Source organism: Symphodus melops (assembly GCF_947650265.1).
Source record: "Symphodus melops genome assembly, chromosome: 6".
Lineage (NCBI taxonomy): Eukaryota > Metazoa > Chordata > Actinopteri > Labriformes > Labridae > Symphodus > Symphodus melops.
Window position 1 is genome coordinate 6,422,326 of NC_136696.1, and position 18,944 is coordinate 6,441,269.

General features: G+C 39.5%; 1 protein-coding gene across 1 annotated transcript in view; it reads left to right on the forward strand.

Annotated features, from left to right (window-relative positions):
* LOC306826098 (polypeptide N-acetylgalactosaminyltransferase 18-like) overlaps positions 1 to 18,944 on the forward strand; it is a 135,166-nt gene that overhangs the window by 100,823 nt on the left and 15,399 nt on the right. The window contains exons 8-10 of the mRNA XM_079347206.1: positions 1,604 to 1,741; positions 7,329 to 7,424; positions 18,724 to 18,888. Of these exons, the coding sequence (XP_079203332.1) occupies positions 1,604 to 1,741; positions 7,329 to 7,424; positions 18,724 to 18,888 (399 nt within the window). The remainder of the gene's footprint in view (positions 1 to 1,603; positions 1,742 to 7,328; positions 7,425 to 18,723; positions 18,889 to 18,944) is intronic.

Genomic DNA, 18,944 nt, shown 5'->3' on the forward strand with positions numbered 1-18,944 from the left:
AGCAACTGTTTTGATGATCTGTTTTGATATCTAAGAAATCCACAGTTCTGAGTAGCATTGCCTCCTTACCTACTTTACATGTTTGACAAAAACAAATGGCAGTTTGAGAGAGTATGATAAAACTCAGTTATAAAACAGTGCGTAGAATCCATACTAAAAATGTATGTGCAGAAAAAAACCCTGAAAAAAGCGTGCGCACAAAATTATTCAGACGTATAAAACCTGCACACAATGTTCCCTTTATAAATCACAATCCACCTGGAAATGTGCGCACATAGATTTGCCCTATTTTGCCCTCTACGCTCCCACATTCAACCACACAAAGCAGTTTGTAAATGGAATTGCATCCAAATGAGGGGGCAGATCTAAGGTTTCCAGCGCTGGATTGCGGCCAAAACCGAAGTTAGATGAAGAAAATAAACTTTCTGACTTGGAAATGGAGGAGCTTGTGAATGAAGTAAAAGTTAGAAAGTACGTATCAGAGGTTTGCTGCATCAGGAGGGTCAAGAACCACATAAACTCAGATAATGGCACTGCGTTGCTGTGATCTTCACGTTGTCCTTCTACTGCGCCAAAACATCCACTTCTCATCATTACGCACAAGTATGTCTGCAATGTTCATATGTTTATGGGACCCACAGTGATTTCTTCATATATTGTCAGAGAGGTCTCATCAGTCAGCTGTCTCCTAATAATGAGGATGTTTAGGCCTAATGATCATGTCAGCGATGCCCCAACTTAATGTCCATACTTGAATTATTTACACAATACAGTACCTGCAGGTGATGAAGATGTGATGAGTAACGAGAAGACAAAATATGTGAAGCCACTGCTTTATTTTCTGAATAAAGAAGACTGAGCTGCAAGACGCACAGAGCACAAACTAAAAACACACAGATAAATGCACAATTATGAAAGTTCTGAAGGAAAACTGGAGGTGCTTTGGTTTTTGTGTTAGTTCAATTCTGATTTCCACATCAGTGATTACATTAGTGTACAGTCCGGTCCTCTTAGGTCCCTCTGGAATAATGAAGGGGATACAGGGCTCATGAAATATGTACTATATGGTGGACTTTTTGCTCATATTTTGAGTCTGCCTTCTAACCATTAGCAAATGGATATTGAGCAAGAAAGCCCAAACCATCTCAACCCTTCTAGAGGGGGGCATGGTCAGACACAGCTTACTTGCATTTAAAGCTACAGACACAGAAACAGCCTGTTCTTTTCAGAGCTGAAATAGAAGGGTTTATTGGCATGATAAAATACCAGATCAGAGTGAATTTTAGAACAAGAAGCTTCACAGACATGTTTTGGGGAGCTGCAAGACTTATATAAACTTGTTAAAAAGGAAAAAACGTATGTGACCTTTAAACGTGCGTTGCTCAGTCTCTTTTTACTGGAAAACTCCACGCGTCCATTCTGTTATCAGTTGTTATTATTATGCTATTATCTTTAGAATTGTCATTGACACTGAGTTGCTTAATTCTGCTTTTATTTCCTGCAACAACAGAGACATTTAAGGTAGCACTTGATGCATCCCTCAAGTTCAGTAAAAAATGTTTAATCATTCCTTGGGTTTGTTTACTTTCATTTCCCTCTCTAGAACTCAGGAATAGACATTGGGGACATTTCTGAGAGAAAGGCCTTGAGATCCAGACTCCAGTGTCGACCATTCAGCTGGTTCCTCTCCAACATTTACCCGGAGCTCCGTTCTTACAGTGACACGGTTGCTTACGGAGTGGTGAGTTCAGCTTTTTCTCATTTCTCAGGAATTCTAAACGTTTTCAGTGAGCACATTACAACACTGGAAAATGTGTTCATCCTATATATGAACCTACAAACCCAGGTCTGGAAAGTCTAACAGCCTGAGAAACATTAAAAGAACACATTTTGTCTCACAGGCGCCGCTACTGTGTACTACAGTGGAACTTCTTCAATGCACAATATAAAGTATTCAGGAGTGTTTGAATTGGAGATGAAATAGCAACAAGACACTCTTATTCTTTATCAACAATTAATAAGCCTTTGTTGTGGCAGCAAATCCGCCAGGAATTCATAAAATGTGGAACACGTTGTCTTTTGTCTCTTCCAGTCACTTTACAGCCGTGAGGCAGACCCTGAATTGGATTCTGCCACAATTAAGACATTTTGATTAAAACAAAGGAACAATAGCACATGCATTGCTGACATGTTTCTGAATGTGATAATGAACCATCTTTCATGTAAGCTTTTTTTTGTAGGCTGAAGTCATAATTTAAATGATGTTAAGTGTTCTCTAAACTTTTATCCACAGTCTTAGGGACAGCAAACTATGGCTTTAGGAGCTGCAACTGAGAATGAAGCTCATGGAGACAGCTGGGGAAAATGTTGGTTCATTTAAAGCAGCCTCTGACATAGTGCTCATATCCCAGCTATGGTTAGAGAACAGACAAAACAACATCAAGACCTTTACGCCTCCTCCTGCCTAAACTTTTCCATTTGAATCTGACTTTTCCAAGTATATTTCAGGCTGTAAAACTTTAACTTTTCCATTAACCAGAGAACAGGCTGTAAGAGCTCACTTCAAAATCACAGCAGCAGGGTTCTGAAAAGGGTGAACCTTTTTGCACCACTTAATTTCCGCACAGTTATTCCTCTCTTCAGCTATCAGTTGTAGAAGGATTTTACATAATTGAAAAATGACAGTAATCTGTCGAAAGCTGCACAGAATTATCCCAGCACTGTGACTGCTCCTACTGATAGAGGATGAAAAATAAGTACTTTTCAGCTGAGTCAGAGTACAAGCAATCTAATAATTTCATTTTTGATTGTGTTTTTTGATTGCAGTGCAAGTTTAACCTTCAGAAAGTAAGACTTAAGTTCAGATGTGCTGTATTTTGCTCGTTTAAACCAGTGTCCTGCAGGTTTGAATTCAGGCTGAAAATAATTATGATTCAGAAGCTATTTCCTTCTGGTTGAAAAGGTCATACGCCGTCAGCTTTTTGACTCGGCATGAGCTCAAAGCTATTACTGTAGAGAAAAAGAGTTAGGAGTGGAAGAAAACCCAGCTCTAACTGAGCTCTAAAACAGCCTCTGTGCCACCTCATGTGTTTGTTGTTCGATAAACACTTCAATCACAGCGGAGTTATTAGTTGACACTACTGAGCATGTGCGGGAGCTCGGCTTTGAGAGCGCGAGATGAAAGTGTCACCACAGTGACATCTGAGAGATGTAGATGTGAAGTTTACATATTTGACAAAAACAAAGTCTCGCAGGAAATCGCAGTTTGAGAGAGTATAACAAGTGTTCCGATGTGATGCCGACTGTGGTTGCTATTTATTCACTTATCTCTTATTTAACACAAAACAAAGTCTGGAGGAACGCAGTGCTCACACACAGCAAATACTTGAAGAGAAGGACATGGTATTGTATGGTATGATAATAAGATGTGATAAACTGTTTAAACATAAAACACATTCACACAGAGCTATGAACTGGAAAGTCATTCACGACCCCCAGTTGACTTTTTGGACAGATTTTGAAAAATTTCTAATGTAATTTCTGAATTCAAGTTGAACACAAACGATTATACTGCATGATTTGTCGAGAAATTGTGAAACAGCACATTTGGTCTGAATGACTCATGTCTTTTTTAGCATACTGTACGCGGGGTAAACTCACCAAAGAGGCATGGATATTTAGGGGCGTGGCTGATCTGACTGACTGACAGACGGGATGCACTCTCTTGTCAAATGAGTGTAGAGGCAAGGGAGATGCAGCTTATGAGCCCTTTCATTCCTCTTCAATAATTTAGCTAACATTTATGAGGAATGGTAAGCGGGCAGGCAGTTTCTATTCACATCACCACTTTCTAAAGGTCACTTGGATTGAAGACTCTGAATGCTTACAGCGCTGTGGAGTTGAGGAAGTGTAAAAAATAAATTCTAACTGCAATATGCAAGCCTCCTGAAAGCATTCATTTATGTAACTCTGGTCTCTTAAATAACATCAGTCATACTTTAATAACATCAATCTTGACAGAACTGAGCTGAAGCTGCGTTAAAGGATTTATTCATTAATGTTACATCATTGTTTTCATCTGAAAGCGATCACTGCCAATTAGAAATCCACAGAGAATTATCATCAAGCTCTGACACTTACATTTCTCTCTTCTTCATGGTTTAAAGGTGCTTAGTGTCGAGGCTCTTATCACTTTGTTTCCGGCAAAAGTAAGCTCATTTTTTCCAGGAAGAAAATACTCCAATAAAAGTCACAGTACACCATCTGCCCATAGCATCAAATAGCACACAGACAAAGTTAGTGATTCAGCAGTGAACACGACTGAGCTGCAGACTTCCTTAAGAATTATTAACAATTATTTATTTAACAATATAGGAAAGAAATGTGCAAAGTCTTTGGGGATTATCATGACGACTTCATGTACTCTGAGGGGTAGTGAAGCTGACAGCAGGATAGAAAACCCCCCTATGGAGTCTAGACCCTGGTGGTGATGATAGAAGAGCGCAGGATGTGATGAGCAGTGGGTTTCTGAGGCTGGATCTGAACTCTGCTGAGCTGAAATGGAGGTGGCTGTGGTAAAGGGGGTTCACAGCAATCACACTGAAATGACAAACTGACTGTGGAAGAGAGAGAACAGGTTTTAAAATCTTAGCACGGCAGGAGGATTGGTTGAGAGAGGTTGCGGCAGAGTTGGGTTGGATTGATAATTAAAGAAATCAGCTTTAAAATCAGCTCATCACCAGAGGAAGTGGTTGAAAGGGAGTGGCTAAGTTGAATGCAGAAATGGAATAAATGTGTGAGAAAATATAACCACTCTTCCTGCCTTAACTTACGCTGAGCCCCATTTAGCAGAATAGATCTGATGTTTTTTATAAGAAGTGGAAACAAGACCAGAGGAAAAAATGTAGTTGAATTAGTCATACAATTTATGAGGAGAGCAATAACATGACTGCACTCAATTTATAATGTTTTTTGGAAAGTCTTTATTGTCTTAGAGGGGCAATTTGGTTTGCAACAGAAATCCCTACTGAGTAGTTATATGTAGGGTAGTCTGTATATCTTTATGTTTAGCTGTTTAGTTGCTTGTAAAAAAAAAGTAATAAGGAACTTTTATAGAACTTAAAGTCGTGATTTTTTTCCCCTCGGTCCACACTAAATAAACTGAACCTCAAATGTGAATCCAATCCTCTGTCAGCTTGTCTGTCTCCTCAAAACACCTGAGGGAAATATATGGCTTTAGCTGCAAATACTCCTCAAGCTTTCCAAACAAGATCCATTTGTTCCTCTGTTTTTTTTCTTTTCTACGGAGCTGAGCAGAAAGCATACATTGCATTTATGGATGTCAAACTATTGAGAGCAATGAAAGCTATATAGCACCGTCCAAACACCAATGAAACAAAGAATACAGTTTATAATGTTTAGGGCAGGTTAGGTGATAACTGTGCCAGGGAGTTATATCACAACCTTCTTTGGTTCATTGGCTTTAAAGTGTAAGTTTAGATGCATTTTACCTTCTTCTGCAACCACATGAACCACAGTTAAATAAACATTTTGAAGGATTTTGAAGGCCTTTCACTGATAAGTCTGTATGTCAAAGAAAATAACATTGAACATCACGTCACATGCCACACTCTGTGTGTGTGAAAAAGTTTAAGTTACCAATAGTTAATAAAAATACAGTAGTTCACAGCTAAAGAACATTTTATTTTAAAGCAAAACTTATGATAAGGCCTATTATTAAAAAGAATATATTATATTTTTCACTTTTAAAATGTATTTTGGGAATTTTTCTGAGAGCCGAGCCAAATGTGGATATGGGCCGTATCTGGCTTCCGGGCCGTAGGTTGGGGACCTGCTTTAGAGTGTTGAAGGAAGTTGGAGAGGACCCACTCGTACATGGGAAGAACGTGCAAACTCCACACAGAGAGGCTTCTGTCCGATGGGGATTCTACAGGAACCTTGTCACTGTGAGCGCTTCACAACCACTGCACCAGCATGCAGTTGTGAAGGCCTGTGAAGGAACAGAAATACTTTAGTTATAAGTTTTTTCTGATAATTAAGGCTTATTGTACACCTAATCTGTATTTCCCTTTGGAATAAAGCCAAATTAAATGTGTAACCTGTGATCCAAAAAGAACACCTGCTTTTGCCTTTGAAATATGACGCTGCTGCTGCCAAAAGAAGGTGAAGGGTAGTGTAAAGTGTTTGTATGACTTTCTCCTGGCAGGCAGTAATTAGCCTGCAGTGATTCCATTTGTCTTCACTTTAGCCTCACAACTTGAGGCATGTAGTGTATCACTCTGTCATAATGGAGTCATTAATAATGAAGGGAGACTTGGGAGGGATACAAGAAGGAAGACACTTACCTTCCATCTACATGAAGTATTCAGAAAGAGGCTGTCATGTGTATGAGACATTAACAGAGCTGGAGTAAAGACAAGTTCAGCCAAAACTATATGGCAAGCTTAATTTTGCATTTTGATACGGAAGACTTTGTAGTATCTAAATATTAATAAGTCAGCAGATTTTTGTATTGTCCAACCTCCCTGTAGGAATAATTTAAAAGGCCTTATTTGGATCCATCATGGACTTATTTAATTTCAGGTCTTCTCCTGTTTACAGTTATGCAGGGGTACAGACGACTTGCTAAGTCTCTTTTCATGTTTTGGTCACACCCAGCATTGGGGTCATTTCGTATAATTTGTTTTCAGGAATTTCTCTCGTATGGGTAGCTCACCAAAACACTAACTCAGTCTGTAGGGACTTGGGTCGGGAAGTCCTGACGTGGATCATAAAATGCCATCATTATGGAAATTGGTTTGGTAGCTTGAGAGTTGCCAGGGCACTTCCCGAGCACTGCTGAGGTGTCCTTGTGCAAGGCACAGAACCCCAAACAACTCTGGTGTGCGCCCTGCATAGCAGTGTGCTGTCTGACATCTCTACACGTATGCACGGCCACGTCCTGTTTGTGCATGTGTGTAATTCAAGCCTATGTGTGTGAGAAGCATGTCTCTCGATAACAAAATGAAAAAAAAAAAACTGAATTTCCCCCAGAGACTAAAAAAGTATGTAGAAAGGTTAGAAAGGCTATTCCTCCCCTATGGTCAGAGGCCATAGCCTTCTTAGCTCTTCTAGCACGCAGACTCATCCTGCTAAATTATCACTATTCCACACATGGGTTAGAGCGGTCTTTTATTATCTCACGCCTGAGAAGCTAAAGCTCACCACGCACGGCTCCACTCCAAAAATAAAATGTTTTGTATCGACATGTCAAATCCATTGTTTATCACTTTTTTTTTTAAATGTCTCCCATATCTTTTTTTATCCAGTTGAAGAACAGTCTCAGAGACAACCTGTGTTTGGACCAGGGACCGGACACTGACAATGTTCCCATCATGTACCTCTGTCATGGTATGACACCACAGGTCAGTGAGCGTCTCTTTAACTCTTTGTTGTTGTATTGTTTATCGTCCATCTCTAAAAACACAAAAACTGATCACATAGAGACATCTTAGGAATGGTTGTCAGCAGTAGACAGATTGGACTCCTCCAAGGTCTTTGTTGTTTTTAATCATTTAGAGATTTGAGCATGGCAACAATTGCACAAAGTTGCAGTATATAGTTGCACAGATGGGTGAGCGATATCGCTTTGTACTCTACACAACAACAAGGCCATGGGAGAATATATTCCATTGTTCATGACTTTATAAATCCTTTTTGGATTGACATTGAAAACTAGGACACTTTCTTTTCAATTACTTGTCTTGTATAAAGTATGTGAACATTTTGGGGAAACAAACACATTATCAATATGATGAAATGTTCGATGTGATGAAATAACATAGTTTGGCAGCCCACATTCGTTTACATTTTTGGCCTGTGGTTGTGTTCACTTGATAAATGGAAGGCTTCTTTAATCTTACTTCACCATAAACTCCATTAACTGTTCCACTATTTTAACCATCTGCTACCTGACATTGTCCATCTGTTTTTGGTCATTGGAAAAAAGTAGTTGTTTTATCAGATATTTGTTTAACTAAAAATGTATTCTCTACTGCCTGGTTTGACATACTGTTGATAATGAGATGTAAAAAATAATCATGAGTTAGTACATTTTTCTTGAAATTGTCCGAATGATCTGTATGACTTCCGGATCAGTCAGTCTGTCCAGCTTGACATCTGCTTTCAGCGGGCACCCTAAAAGATAGAATCAAAGCATTTTTAGACGGAGCAAAGTGTAGACAGCGCCACAGACAGACTATGTGGACTATGTAAAACTTTGTCTAAGTAATAGCTAGTAAAGATGAAGTGAAAATATGACAATGACAGACACTGAGATATTGCCAATTTGAATCTATAGTCTGTGCAGTCGGGATAAGCTGGAAGAGCTGCGATGCTGTGACACCATTGCGTTTCTTCTAAGAGTCTAGGTTTAATCCCAACAACTTATTTTACATCATAGAAAGTCATCTGAGTTATTTTTTGTGTAAAAATATTGTGACTTTGGCTTTAAACACTCTGAAGCCAGAAGGAAAATTCACTGTTTGTTTGCAGAGTTCTAATGTAGATGAGTTTTTCAGAAATTATACCAGCTCTCTGCATTTTGGGCCATCAGTAATGTTGAACAGTGAGGGGCTTGTGATTTACATAAATGAAAAAGTCACATTTCCATAATGAGCATGTGAGCTAATTAGAGCAGAGAACTGGAAGGAAATGTAACAAAGAGCTTATATATCACCTTGCTATAATAACCTTACCCTGTCATGTGCTGTTTTGCTTGGAGAGTAAAACTTTGGCCACAGTGATTTGGAAATTACTTTTCTGATATGTCAGTGGCTACAAACAGCAACTCCATCAGCCTTCTTCAGATTAAAGTCCATTTACTTCTAACAGGAAGTGAATACTGCCCTGCATTGCCCCTTAAATGGAAACACGTAAAAGAACTTTAAAGGCCAAGGGATTGTGAATGTGTATTTCCATTTTTCACTGCAGTGCTTGAAAAAATTAAAAATTCATATTTTACAGGCCTCATTATACTTCGGCTGTCATAAAAAAGGCTCACATAATCAGAACTAGACTCCACTCCAAACCCCGCCTGGCATCTGGAAGAGTTCTCTGAGGACACTCCAAGCTCGGCCTCCATTGTCAGTTGAGTTAATGGCTGTGACCGGAGCCTTGACATCGGGCTTCCAACTTTTTCTCTGCGTCGTACTCAGCAGTCCAGCATCAGCCCTTGTAACCGCTTTGTTCACGTTTCGTCTTCCTGTCTTTTTTGTTTTATATTCACTCTCTCTGAGGCAGTATGATCAGCTGGTGCTGAAAAAGATTGGGTGGTGTTAGAACGCTTTAGTCTCCTACGCTTCTCTTTATACATTCAAACCATGGACTATATAAAGAATGTACAGCACAAGAGTGGGAGAGAAGTGAAACCAAAAAAAAATAAAGCGCTTCCCCTACTGCCTGACTGCAATATGTCATACACCTTGCTTCCTCCAACAGATGGAGCATATGGAAAACTTTAGAATCAAAATAATGTGTTTTTAATTCGTCATTTCATTTGAAAAATACTCCATAAGTTGATGAGTTAAGGGCAAAAGGAAACGTAATACTAACACAAGAGTCATGCTACTCAGTTATTGTGAGTTTGCTTCTAACTGACACAAGAATCTGTTCTACAGTTTACCTGCGGGACCTTTACTGTCTGATCAGTAGGGTTTATGTGTGCTTTAGTGAGAAGCAGAAGAGGCAGGTGGTATTTTGGCCTCCATGTTGTACAAGGGCACGAGCTGGAGACGTGTTTTCCATGTTTTTATACAGTCGGGTCTCAACACAAAAAAAACATATTGGTCACAATGAAGGGTCTTCAGCTAAATGGATTTACAGTAAACAAAAAACAATCTTAATTTGCTTTCACTGTGTGTGAAGTTTAGATGCACTTTGCCAAACATTGTTTTATATTCACATCATGAATCTGTTGAAGAGGGCAGAAAGAAAGCAGATGATACAGTATTCATTCCTACAGCAGATTGCCTGTCAGCAGTGCCCAAAGTGAGGCCTGTGGGCCAATTGTATTTCAGCTCATGTGTTGAGACACGAGCGCAATTTCTTTTGTTTTTAAGAATAATTTCAGTGCTTTTTGAAAATAAAGGACAGTGGATACAGCCAGACATCGAAGAGAAAAAGAGAGAGAGAGAGAGTGGGTAATGACATGAGGGATAGTAGCCACAGGTGAGATTTGAATCAAGGCCAAAAGCCTCTGGATATTGGGCACCAATCAAACCACTGGACCACCAACACAAGCACATTTAAGGCAAGCATTGGCTTTTTCAGGCAATTTGTATGAGATATTAAAGGCAGATGAAATGAAAAGATGATGTGTTGTTACTTATTTGTGGAATACAAAATCAGCTTACTGAAAAACAGAAAATAGCTGTATATCCATTCACATGCTTTTAAATAAATAGGGTATTTTGAGCTTTGCTTGAATAAGTCAAGATAGCTGCAGAATACACAGTACAGGATCAGCCTGGAGAACTAATCACTTTATATACTGGAGATATTTCAGCTTTTAAAATCAGGCGTGCACATTCATAATCAACACTGCACATAAAAGTTATTTTCTATCCTCTACCTGCTGCAGTAATCACACATGGATTAAAGAATGTGAGTTTATAGCTGAAAAATCCATGATCCCTCCTGCTGAAGGATATCTTCACACGCATGCATAACCAATGTTACTGCATTAGCCTAATGAAATGTCTGCCCTCAGTGACTTACTCTGCTCAAACTGACATGGTAATACAATATCAAACCTATTCCCACATCCAAAACCAATATATATTGATTTTAGAATCATTAAATAACTTCAAGGAGAAGCCATGTTTAAAGGTTCAGAGACGCCGTCGATAAACAGCCTGAAGATACAAAGAGGAAAATAGTAGGAGGAACTGCTTCATAGCATCAAAGACTTGAACATTCCTTTGGTCTTCTATCATGCTTTTATCACTCCGGATTTTTTATTCTCTATTAATGTGGAGTATCTTTTGTAATGTGATTCCCCGGTGGTCCTCCTTATTCCCTATTCAGATCCTGTTTTTCTTCTGATTGGTCGACTCTGTTAGATTGTGTTTTTTGAACAAAACCACTCAATTCTTGCTCTCTCTCTCTGTCTGTCTCTCTCTCTCTGCATATGTGTGTGTGTGTGTGTGTGTGTGTGTGTGTGTGTGTGTGTGTGTGTGTGTGTGTGTGTGTGTGTGTGTGTGTGTGTGTGTGTGTGTGTGTGTGTGTGTGTGTGTGTGTGTGTGTGTGTGTGTGTGTGTGTGTGTGTGTGACCAATGGGGTGGATGGAAAAGGCTTTGAATACTTGATGAACTGTTGAATGTCAATGATGCGTAACTTTACTCAATTTCCCTTCAGCCACCTGACACAGATTAGGGAGATAGAGGAAGATGACAAAAATAAAGAGATAAACAGAGGGGCATCTTAAACTCCAGGAGTCTATATTATTCTGTAAAGAGAACCTTTTCACTGGCACAGTATTTTATCTTAAAGAGGATACTTCACCCATTGAAAAATGAATCTGTATTGACATTGGGTCATACATGTTGAAGAAATGGGAAATATTTTTTGAAGTTGGTGCCTTCTTGACCGAGAAAAGCCAGAAAGTGTATTTTGTATCAACAACTCCCAGAACGCACAGCACTCCCACTGAAGCTATGGTATCTCTTTAAAGTCTATAATTTAGATTCCGAGATGTCTAACAAAACGAATTGGTATCGTAGAAATTCCTGGCAGCAAACTTTTCTAGTCTTCTAACTACTCAAAGTATTAAGTGTATGAATGGGGTATTCATACACCTTCGGACAAAGCAGAAGGAGCAACTTGGGGTTAATTGTGTTGCGCAAGGACACATTAACGTGCGGCTGCAGAGCTGGGGATCAAACTAACTCTACCACTGAGCCACAGCTGTCCTCTTTCATTTAATACAAGTCATCTATTGTCTCTTTGATCATGGACTGTGAGATCTCAGACCTCATCTGATTGGATATGACATGTTAAAGCCTTTATGAGCAGCAGTAAAGATCCCTATCCCATGTGACGGCAGTGATTACAGTGCGACTATCAAGATCGAGGAGCAACAATGACTCCCCAACACTCTCCACCGACAACAAAATCCCTTTGAACTCACCTTTTCAACATCTCCTTCAACCGCCAACAAAATCTGTTTTCATCCTCCTTCTCTTATATTATTTCTTCGTTATTGTTTTCACTGTTTTTTCTTGCTGTTATTCTTTGTTAAAACACTTAAAATACTCCCGTATGGCTATATCACCCTATAAAGGCAACATTTACAGCTTTTATGAATAACTTTTAACGTTTCTCCAGAGTTGTTAAGTTATTGCTCTAGTCCAGCACAGCATTATTTCTGACTGCGCACTCTCTTCATTGTTTGAAGACAGAAACCTGCCTCTACATCACATTTAGTAATTTTCTAAAATGAATGAGTCTGTTGTATGAGGGGCTAATTTCAGGCCAATATAATGCTGTGGGTGACTTTACAAAATGGTGAGAAATTGCATTGGAAGCTAAGGAGGTAATAGAAATCTGATCCATGCCTCAATATTGGTACAGCCTTGCTAAGAAGATTGGTTTGTGGCTGAATCAATATAGTCTGAAAATTAGACCTTTGAGGCTATTTACCAGGGCTGCATTCATGATTGTGTATGTGTGTGTGTGAATCTCAGGTTGCTAACTCTGTGAGGACCTTTTAGACTCTTACAAAGTGGGGACACTCTGACCAGTCTTTGCTTAATCATCCAGGCTTTTTAAGACTTAATCTAAAAATCAAGACATGTCTTTATATATTCTCTAAAAGATTAAAACTAAGGAATAAATGTAGCAAATGTGTGTCCCCTCCAAAAGAAGGAGCAGGGCTGTTGATGCTTTAAAATGAGGATATTAAAGTTGTAAGTATAAGCTAATGTAAAAGTGAACAAGCTGCAGGAAATCTTGTAGCAGAATGGTGATGTTTATAAGAGTCAGGGAAAAACAGCCAGGCTTTTATAAAGCAAAATCAAGCAGCAGAACAAGGTTAATGAAACATCAAGTATAACACAACCTTGCCACTTGGGAGAAGGAAAGGCTTTTCTCCAACACTGACTTTTCCTACTTTACAGAGACATAAGCAGGACATTGATTTAGGATTCTGGGGAAAGTTGGCTGAGTATTAATGAATTCAAATGGTTATTTCATCAGGGAGGGGGATATTAAACAAAGAAAACAGAAACCAATTACCCAAACTTTAAAACCTTTTGACACATACTGTGTGTCTGACAGAAGAATCCAATTACTGGACTTTCTCAATCTTTAACCTTTAAACTGATCTGTAAGATAGGTGTTTGTCCTTTTCTATTTTGAAATGTATTCGCAACCATCCTGTGGGGCTTCAAGCTAACAGACTAGAAAACAAGTGACTCTGTCAGAAACAAAGACAGCGGTTATATTAAGGAGATATTACAAAAGCTGTCACTTTACTGAAATTCATTACGTCTGCAGGCCTTTCACCAATCTGATCAGTGTGTGACACCCCTCATTAAGCGCTCTCTCTCTTTTCCTCTATGATTGTGTAAGCTGTATAAACAAAAGACCAAGATGGTTTTTTTTTTACTCTGTGTGTTATCTGCATCCATAAATTACAGCTTTTCTGGAGTGAAACCTCATTGTCTGCTCGATCTCCTAAACTCTCCTCCTCCACTCATCCAGATGAACCTCTTCATTATGCATGGGGACAACTTTGCAGCTGTTGGGTGCGCTGAGTGGGTGTGTGTGTGTGTGCATGCATGTTGGTGTTGTCCTCTCGCCACCAGAGCAGATGGTTGAGGGAAACACTGGTGATTAGCTTGTCAGACAACATCCCTTGCTGTCTGTAATAAGCTCACCAAGATCCACAGAAAGAGCTGGTAGTTGATTGTGTGCTGAAGGAAAGACATTCATGTTGCAAGACAACGAGTGATTCGTCTGTTGCATCTCATTACAGTTAGGGGTTGATTGTTTCATTATCATTCATTATCTTTGGAGGACAGGTCTGCCCAGGAAATTATTAAATCAACGTATAGGCACATTGAATCAGTAGTGTTAGCACTAGCCTTAACAACACACAACAGCGCTAGCTAACATTAGCAGAAGGCGTCCAGGGCTAGAGCCGAGCCACCTCAGCTGACTCCTCTCGATGTGGAGGAGTAACGGCTCTTCTCCGAGCTCCTTTCTGGTGGCTGAGCTCCTCACCCTATCTCTAAGGGTGCGCCCAGCCACCCTACGGAGGGAACCCATTTCAGCCGCTTGTATCCGCGTTCTTTCGGTCATGACCCAAAGCTGATGACCATAGGTGAGGGTAGGATAGGGATCGACCGGTAAGTCAAGAGCATTGCCTTTAGGCTTAGCCCCTTCTTCACCAAGACGGACCAATACAGCAATCGCATAACCACGGACGCTGCACCAATCCGTCTGTTGACCTCACACTCCATCCTACTTCCACTCGTGAACAAGACCCTGAGATACTTAAACTCCACCTGGGGCAAGGACTCCCCACCGACCCGGAGAGGGCAAGCAACCTTTTTCCGGTTAAGAACCATGGCCTCAGATTTAGAGGTGCAGATCCTTATCTCAGTTGCCTCACACTCTGAAGCAAACCGAGTAATAATTGGCTGTAAAATAAAATGTGGTCCTTGTTACTTCAAGTTGGATTGACCATGTGTTTACTAAGCTCTGTAATTCCTCCTGATGCAACTGGGCTCCAGAAAGCTTTCCACTTTTATCCCCCTTTATGGGCGGGCCTTGTTGGAGGACCATTCAAAGGGAATCCTACATTTTGAAACATGTTGACGTTATTGGATTAACACTGGTGTCTTTTATGTGTAGGTCATACAAAACCCACTCTATTTTTACATATACAGGACACGAGTGTCAACCATTAAGTCTTTTTTATATGAACCTTATCACAGTTGGTGAGCACAACAATAAGGCTAAATGTCTTAATAAGCCGTGTTCTGCTTAAAGAATATAAGCACATGGACTTTGCAGGAATCTAGATACAAATGTAGGAGCCATGAATCCATTTAATTACACTTTTGGTAATTTGAGGCGCACAAGAAAATAAAATCTTTCAATATCTTTAACTTGCCACTTTGACCAACTATATTTGTTGCATCATTGGTTAACAACATTTTCAACCATTGAAAAAGTAACACCCTTGTTTTTCATGGTAAGAATTTCTCTTTTCTGGTCTTATCTTTACCTTTCAAATGCAAACATTTTTAAGTCGCTACTTCCCTTGAGCAAAATGGAATGTTAACATATAAGGGGAGGACTGTACCAATTTCTAAACATATTCATGCTTGCTTAGTGTGGATCATTCTTTAAAGGCTTTATGAATGACAAAACATTTTGGTTTTTAATTAAGAAATTGTAATGAATGACTCTGGCAACCTTGGAAATGAGAAAATGGAAATGATCGTCTTAATAAAAGCTGGTGGTTCAACTGTGCTCCTCTGACATGCAACATTAAGTATAGTTAAGTATAGTGGCGGCTGTGGCTCAGTGGGTAGAGTCATTGTCTCTCAACCGGAAGGTTGAGGGTCCTTGGGCAAGACACTTAACCCTGAATTGCTCCCCCTGCCCTGTCAGGGTGTATGCAGTTCGCTGCTCCTGTGGTCGAATGCTTTGTGCGCTAATTGCCCCATGGGGATAAATAGTATGTATGTATGCAGGAGCGTCACCAGAGTCTTTTGACAGGGGTGGTCAAACGGGCACAATGACATGCGAAGAGGTGGCATGAAGATTGTATGCGCGCACATGAAAAATAATTATTGTACCGAAGCATTGCTAGTTAGTTTATTTTAAGTATGACTATACAGGACTTTGCTTGCAATTTAACTCATTCCCTCCTATCAGATCTTTTGGGCCTTTAAGGGGGGCCATGCCACCCCTGGCCATCCCTCTGGAAAGGTTTCTTTCTTTAAGCTGACAGTAAACATCTTCATAACATCATAAAGAACTTGATCAGATTTGATCACTTATCAGCAAGCTTCTTTTTTTTCTTTCAATTCTCAAAGATTCAACTCAGATGTAAATGTCATATTTTAAAGGCTAACATAAAGGGTTCAAAATCCTTAAAGCTGTTTGGCTTTCTTCTGTCCGTGCTTGTAAATGTGTACATCTATCAGGAGAGATTGCTAGCTGTCTAACACAGCACTGCGCTAATCCGTGTATTAGAGGTTTCAAGACGCTGTGACAAGAGAGGAGATAGCATTAAGCCCTCTGTTGGGAGCTGAGAATCAATCTATTGACAGATGCAGGTTTAATAGCTCTTGTTAGCTCACATGCACAAACACAGGGATACCCAGTCCTCATTGGGAAGCATGCGTGCATACTTCACATTTATGCAAGCCCATGCACACATCAATCTGTAGTGTTGTCTGTCTAAACTCCAGCTTAAAGGCTCTGTGACTGGTTCACTGCGTGATAATGGCTTCGATCAAGAAAAGTCCTTTTTTCCTGCAATACGTTCATCATCCTCATCAATTACCCTCTCACAGCTTCCCACAATCCTCTCCAAACATGCCCGCTCACAAAGCCGGCGGACACAGGCCAGCTTTCTGTTTGTCCTGTGTTCCAGTTTGTGAAGGTTTCATGTCGCCCTTCATTCTTGTCCTTTGCTTTAGTGTCTAAGATTCTTTGTGTCATCTTCTGCTTCTCTCCGTGAGGGAAATGCTAGTCTGACTTAATGGGTTGCATTTTTAAACTACTTAAGGTGCGTTTGATTTACCTCAGCAGACAATTTTCAGGCTTCAAAACTGGGCCAACATTTGCATTCATTACCATTTCTTTGTTTTTAGTTTCTGTTTTTTCCAGGTATGCAACATTTCTTTCTGTTATATATAGGCAGGATTTATGTTCTCATCCCTGACCTCTCGTCTCACTCCTTCATCTTTTGCCACTATTAATCTTCTCCTTCCGTTTTTCCTCTTCTCTGTTTATACTCTTAATTAGAACAGTTACGTTTTGTCTGTTTACTTCTTGCAATATTAAAGTGAGAATTTTATTTAGAAACCTGGCACATTTTGCAGGTGGTTAAAAATACACTTAGCATTCAGAACTTACCCTACTTACTGTACCCTACTCCCTGCTGCTAATGATTATACTTGCTGTGAGTAAAGCTAAAGAAAGAGGGGAATTCTTTAAAGAATGAACAAAAAATGTATGTGCCAAAATGTGCTTTGATTGGGTTTTGCCATTGAGCCAGTAGTAATTTGGTTTAACAGAGGTCTGTTGACTGTTACATTAAACGACATTAGTATTTGAAAGACCTTTGAATATGGTTTCCTCTCACATTGAGAGTAGCTTTAATAAACAGTAAAATCCATCATTGTTCATTTCAGTATAAGCAGAGGTTCAGCATCTTCAGACCGATACGGCTCCTTCTTGTTTTTGACTCCATGGATGGCCCAACTGAGGCAAGGATTTATGCTGGGAGGCATGAAGTGTGTGCTAATTATATTTAATTTTGACCACTTAAATTAACTAAATCGAAACTATATAAAAATGTTTATATTTTAGTTTTAAAAAATTAAATTAAGGGACACAAGTTAGAAGATAAAAATCTTCAAAGTTTAAAAAGAAGACCTATGTTCTAAGTCCACATATAATGAATCAATAAAGTGAAATTTGTTGCACTGAAATGCAAAGAAAGCTACCAGCATTTCATATCAAGAACATCCAAATAGTTGATTTAAAAAATTAAGCTGATGTGGGAGTGCAAAATCCTGCAGTTCATTAAGGCTCCAGGAGCCCCTGAAGTTACGTACGCCCCAAAAAAACTGCTTCACCTACATATATTAACATGTTCACAGCCTGGTGCAAACAATACAGTCGGTCTGATTAGTAATTTTCCTCATGGGCACACGCTGTAGGAGGGATTTTTTAAATAACACATCAGTTTTGATGTTAAGTCGAACATGTTATCCATAGTAAGGCGTGTATAGCTGACATGATTGAAAGGTGCGCCCGATTTCAACGGTATCTCAAAACCGCCTCAGCTACAGCTCATATTATCTGTCATTAGGTTGACTGAAAGTTAGGCTGAGACAGCATTTCCAGCATGGCAGCTGCTGCCGCTGACCCCTGCCATACAGATGGGGAATGTCTAACTGATTTGGCACTCATTTGCAAATTTGGTTAAAGCACTCATTCATTAACTACAGCTCATACTCCAATATAAATGTTCTATTCCGCAGATATGCATACGAGCCATGACAAGTTTCAGTTTATCTTTATGACCTGTTTTTAATTGAGGGAAACGCAAGTGCTCTTTAGCCATTTACATTGTTTTATTAAATATTTAAGATAAGAACTTGTGCACACAATCTCAACATTTTTACTTTTGAGGACTTCAGAAAATTATGAATTATTATAGTTTCACTCATGAAGCAAATTACATACTTTTTTAAGAGCCATGAGAGTCATGCTTTTTTAAGCGTATTTCTTGCTTCTATAATTTGCGAAGGACTAAAAACACACTTCAAGTTTCAGAATTGTACAATGCACACTGTATTTTGATTTTCAGCTCAGAAGTTTAAATTGTTAGCACAAACGGAAGCCCTTGAAGGCTTTCTTAAAAAAAAGTTTAAAAATCCTCTCTCATTAGTCCTGTTGTTTGTATCCCAACAGAATGTGTACTACACCAGTTCTCAGCAGCTTCACCTGGGTGTGCTGAGTCCAACAATCGATGATGACGACAACAAGTGTCTGGTGGACGTAAACAGCAAACCCAGGCTGCTGGAGTGCAGCTACGCAGCGACCAAACACATGAAGCTCACCTGGAGCTTTACTCAGGTAAATAGTTCAGAGAGAAAATGGATGCACTATAATATACACTCAAAAGATGGGTA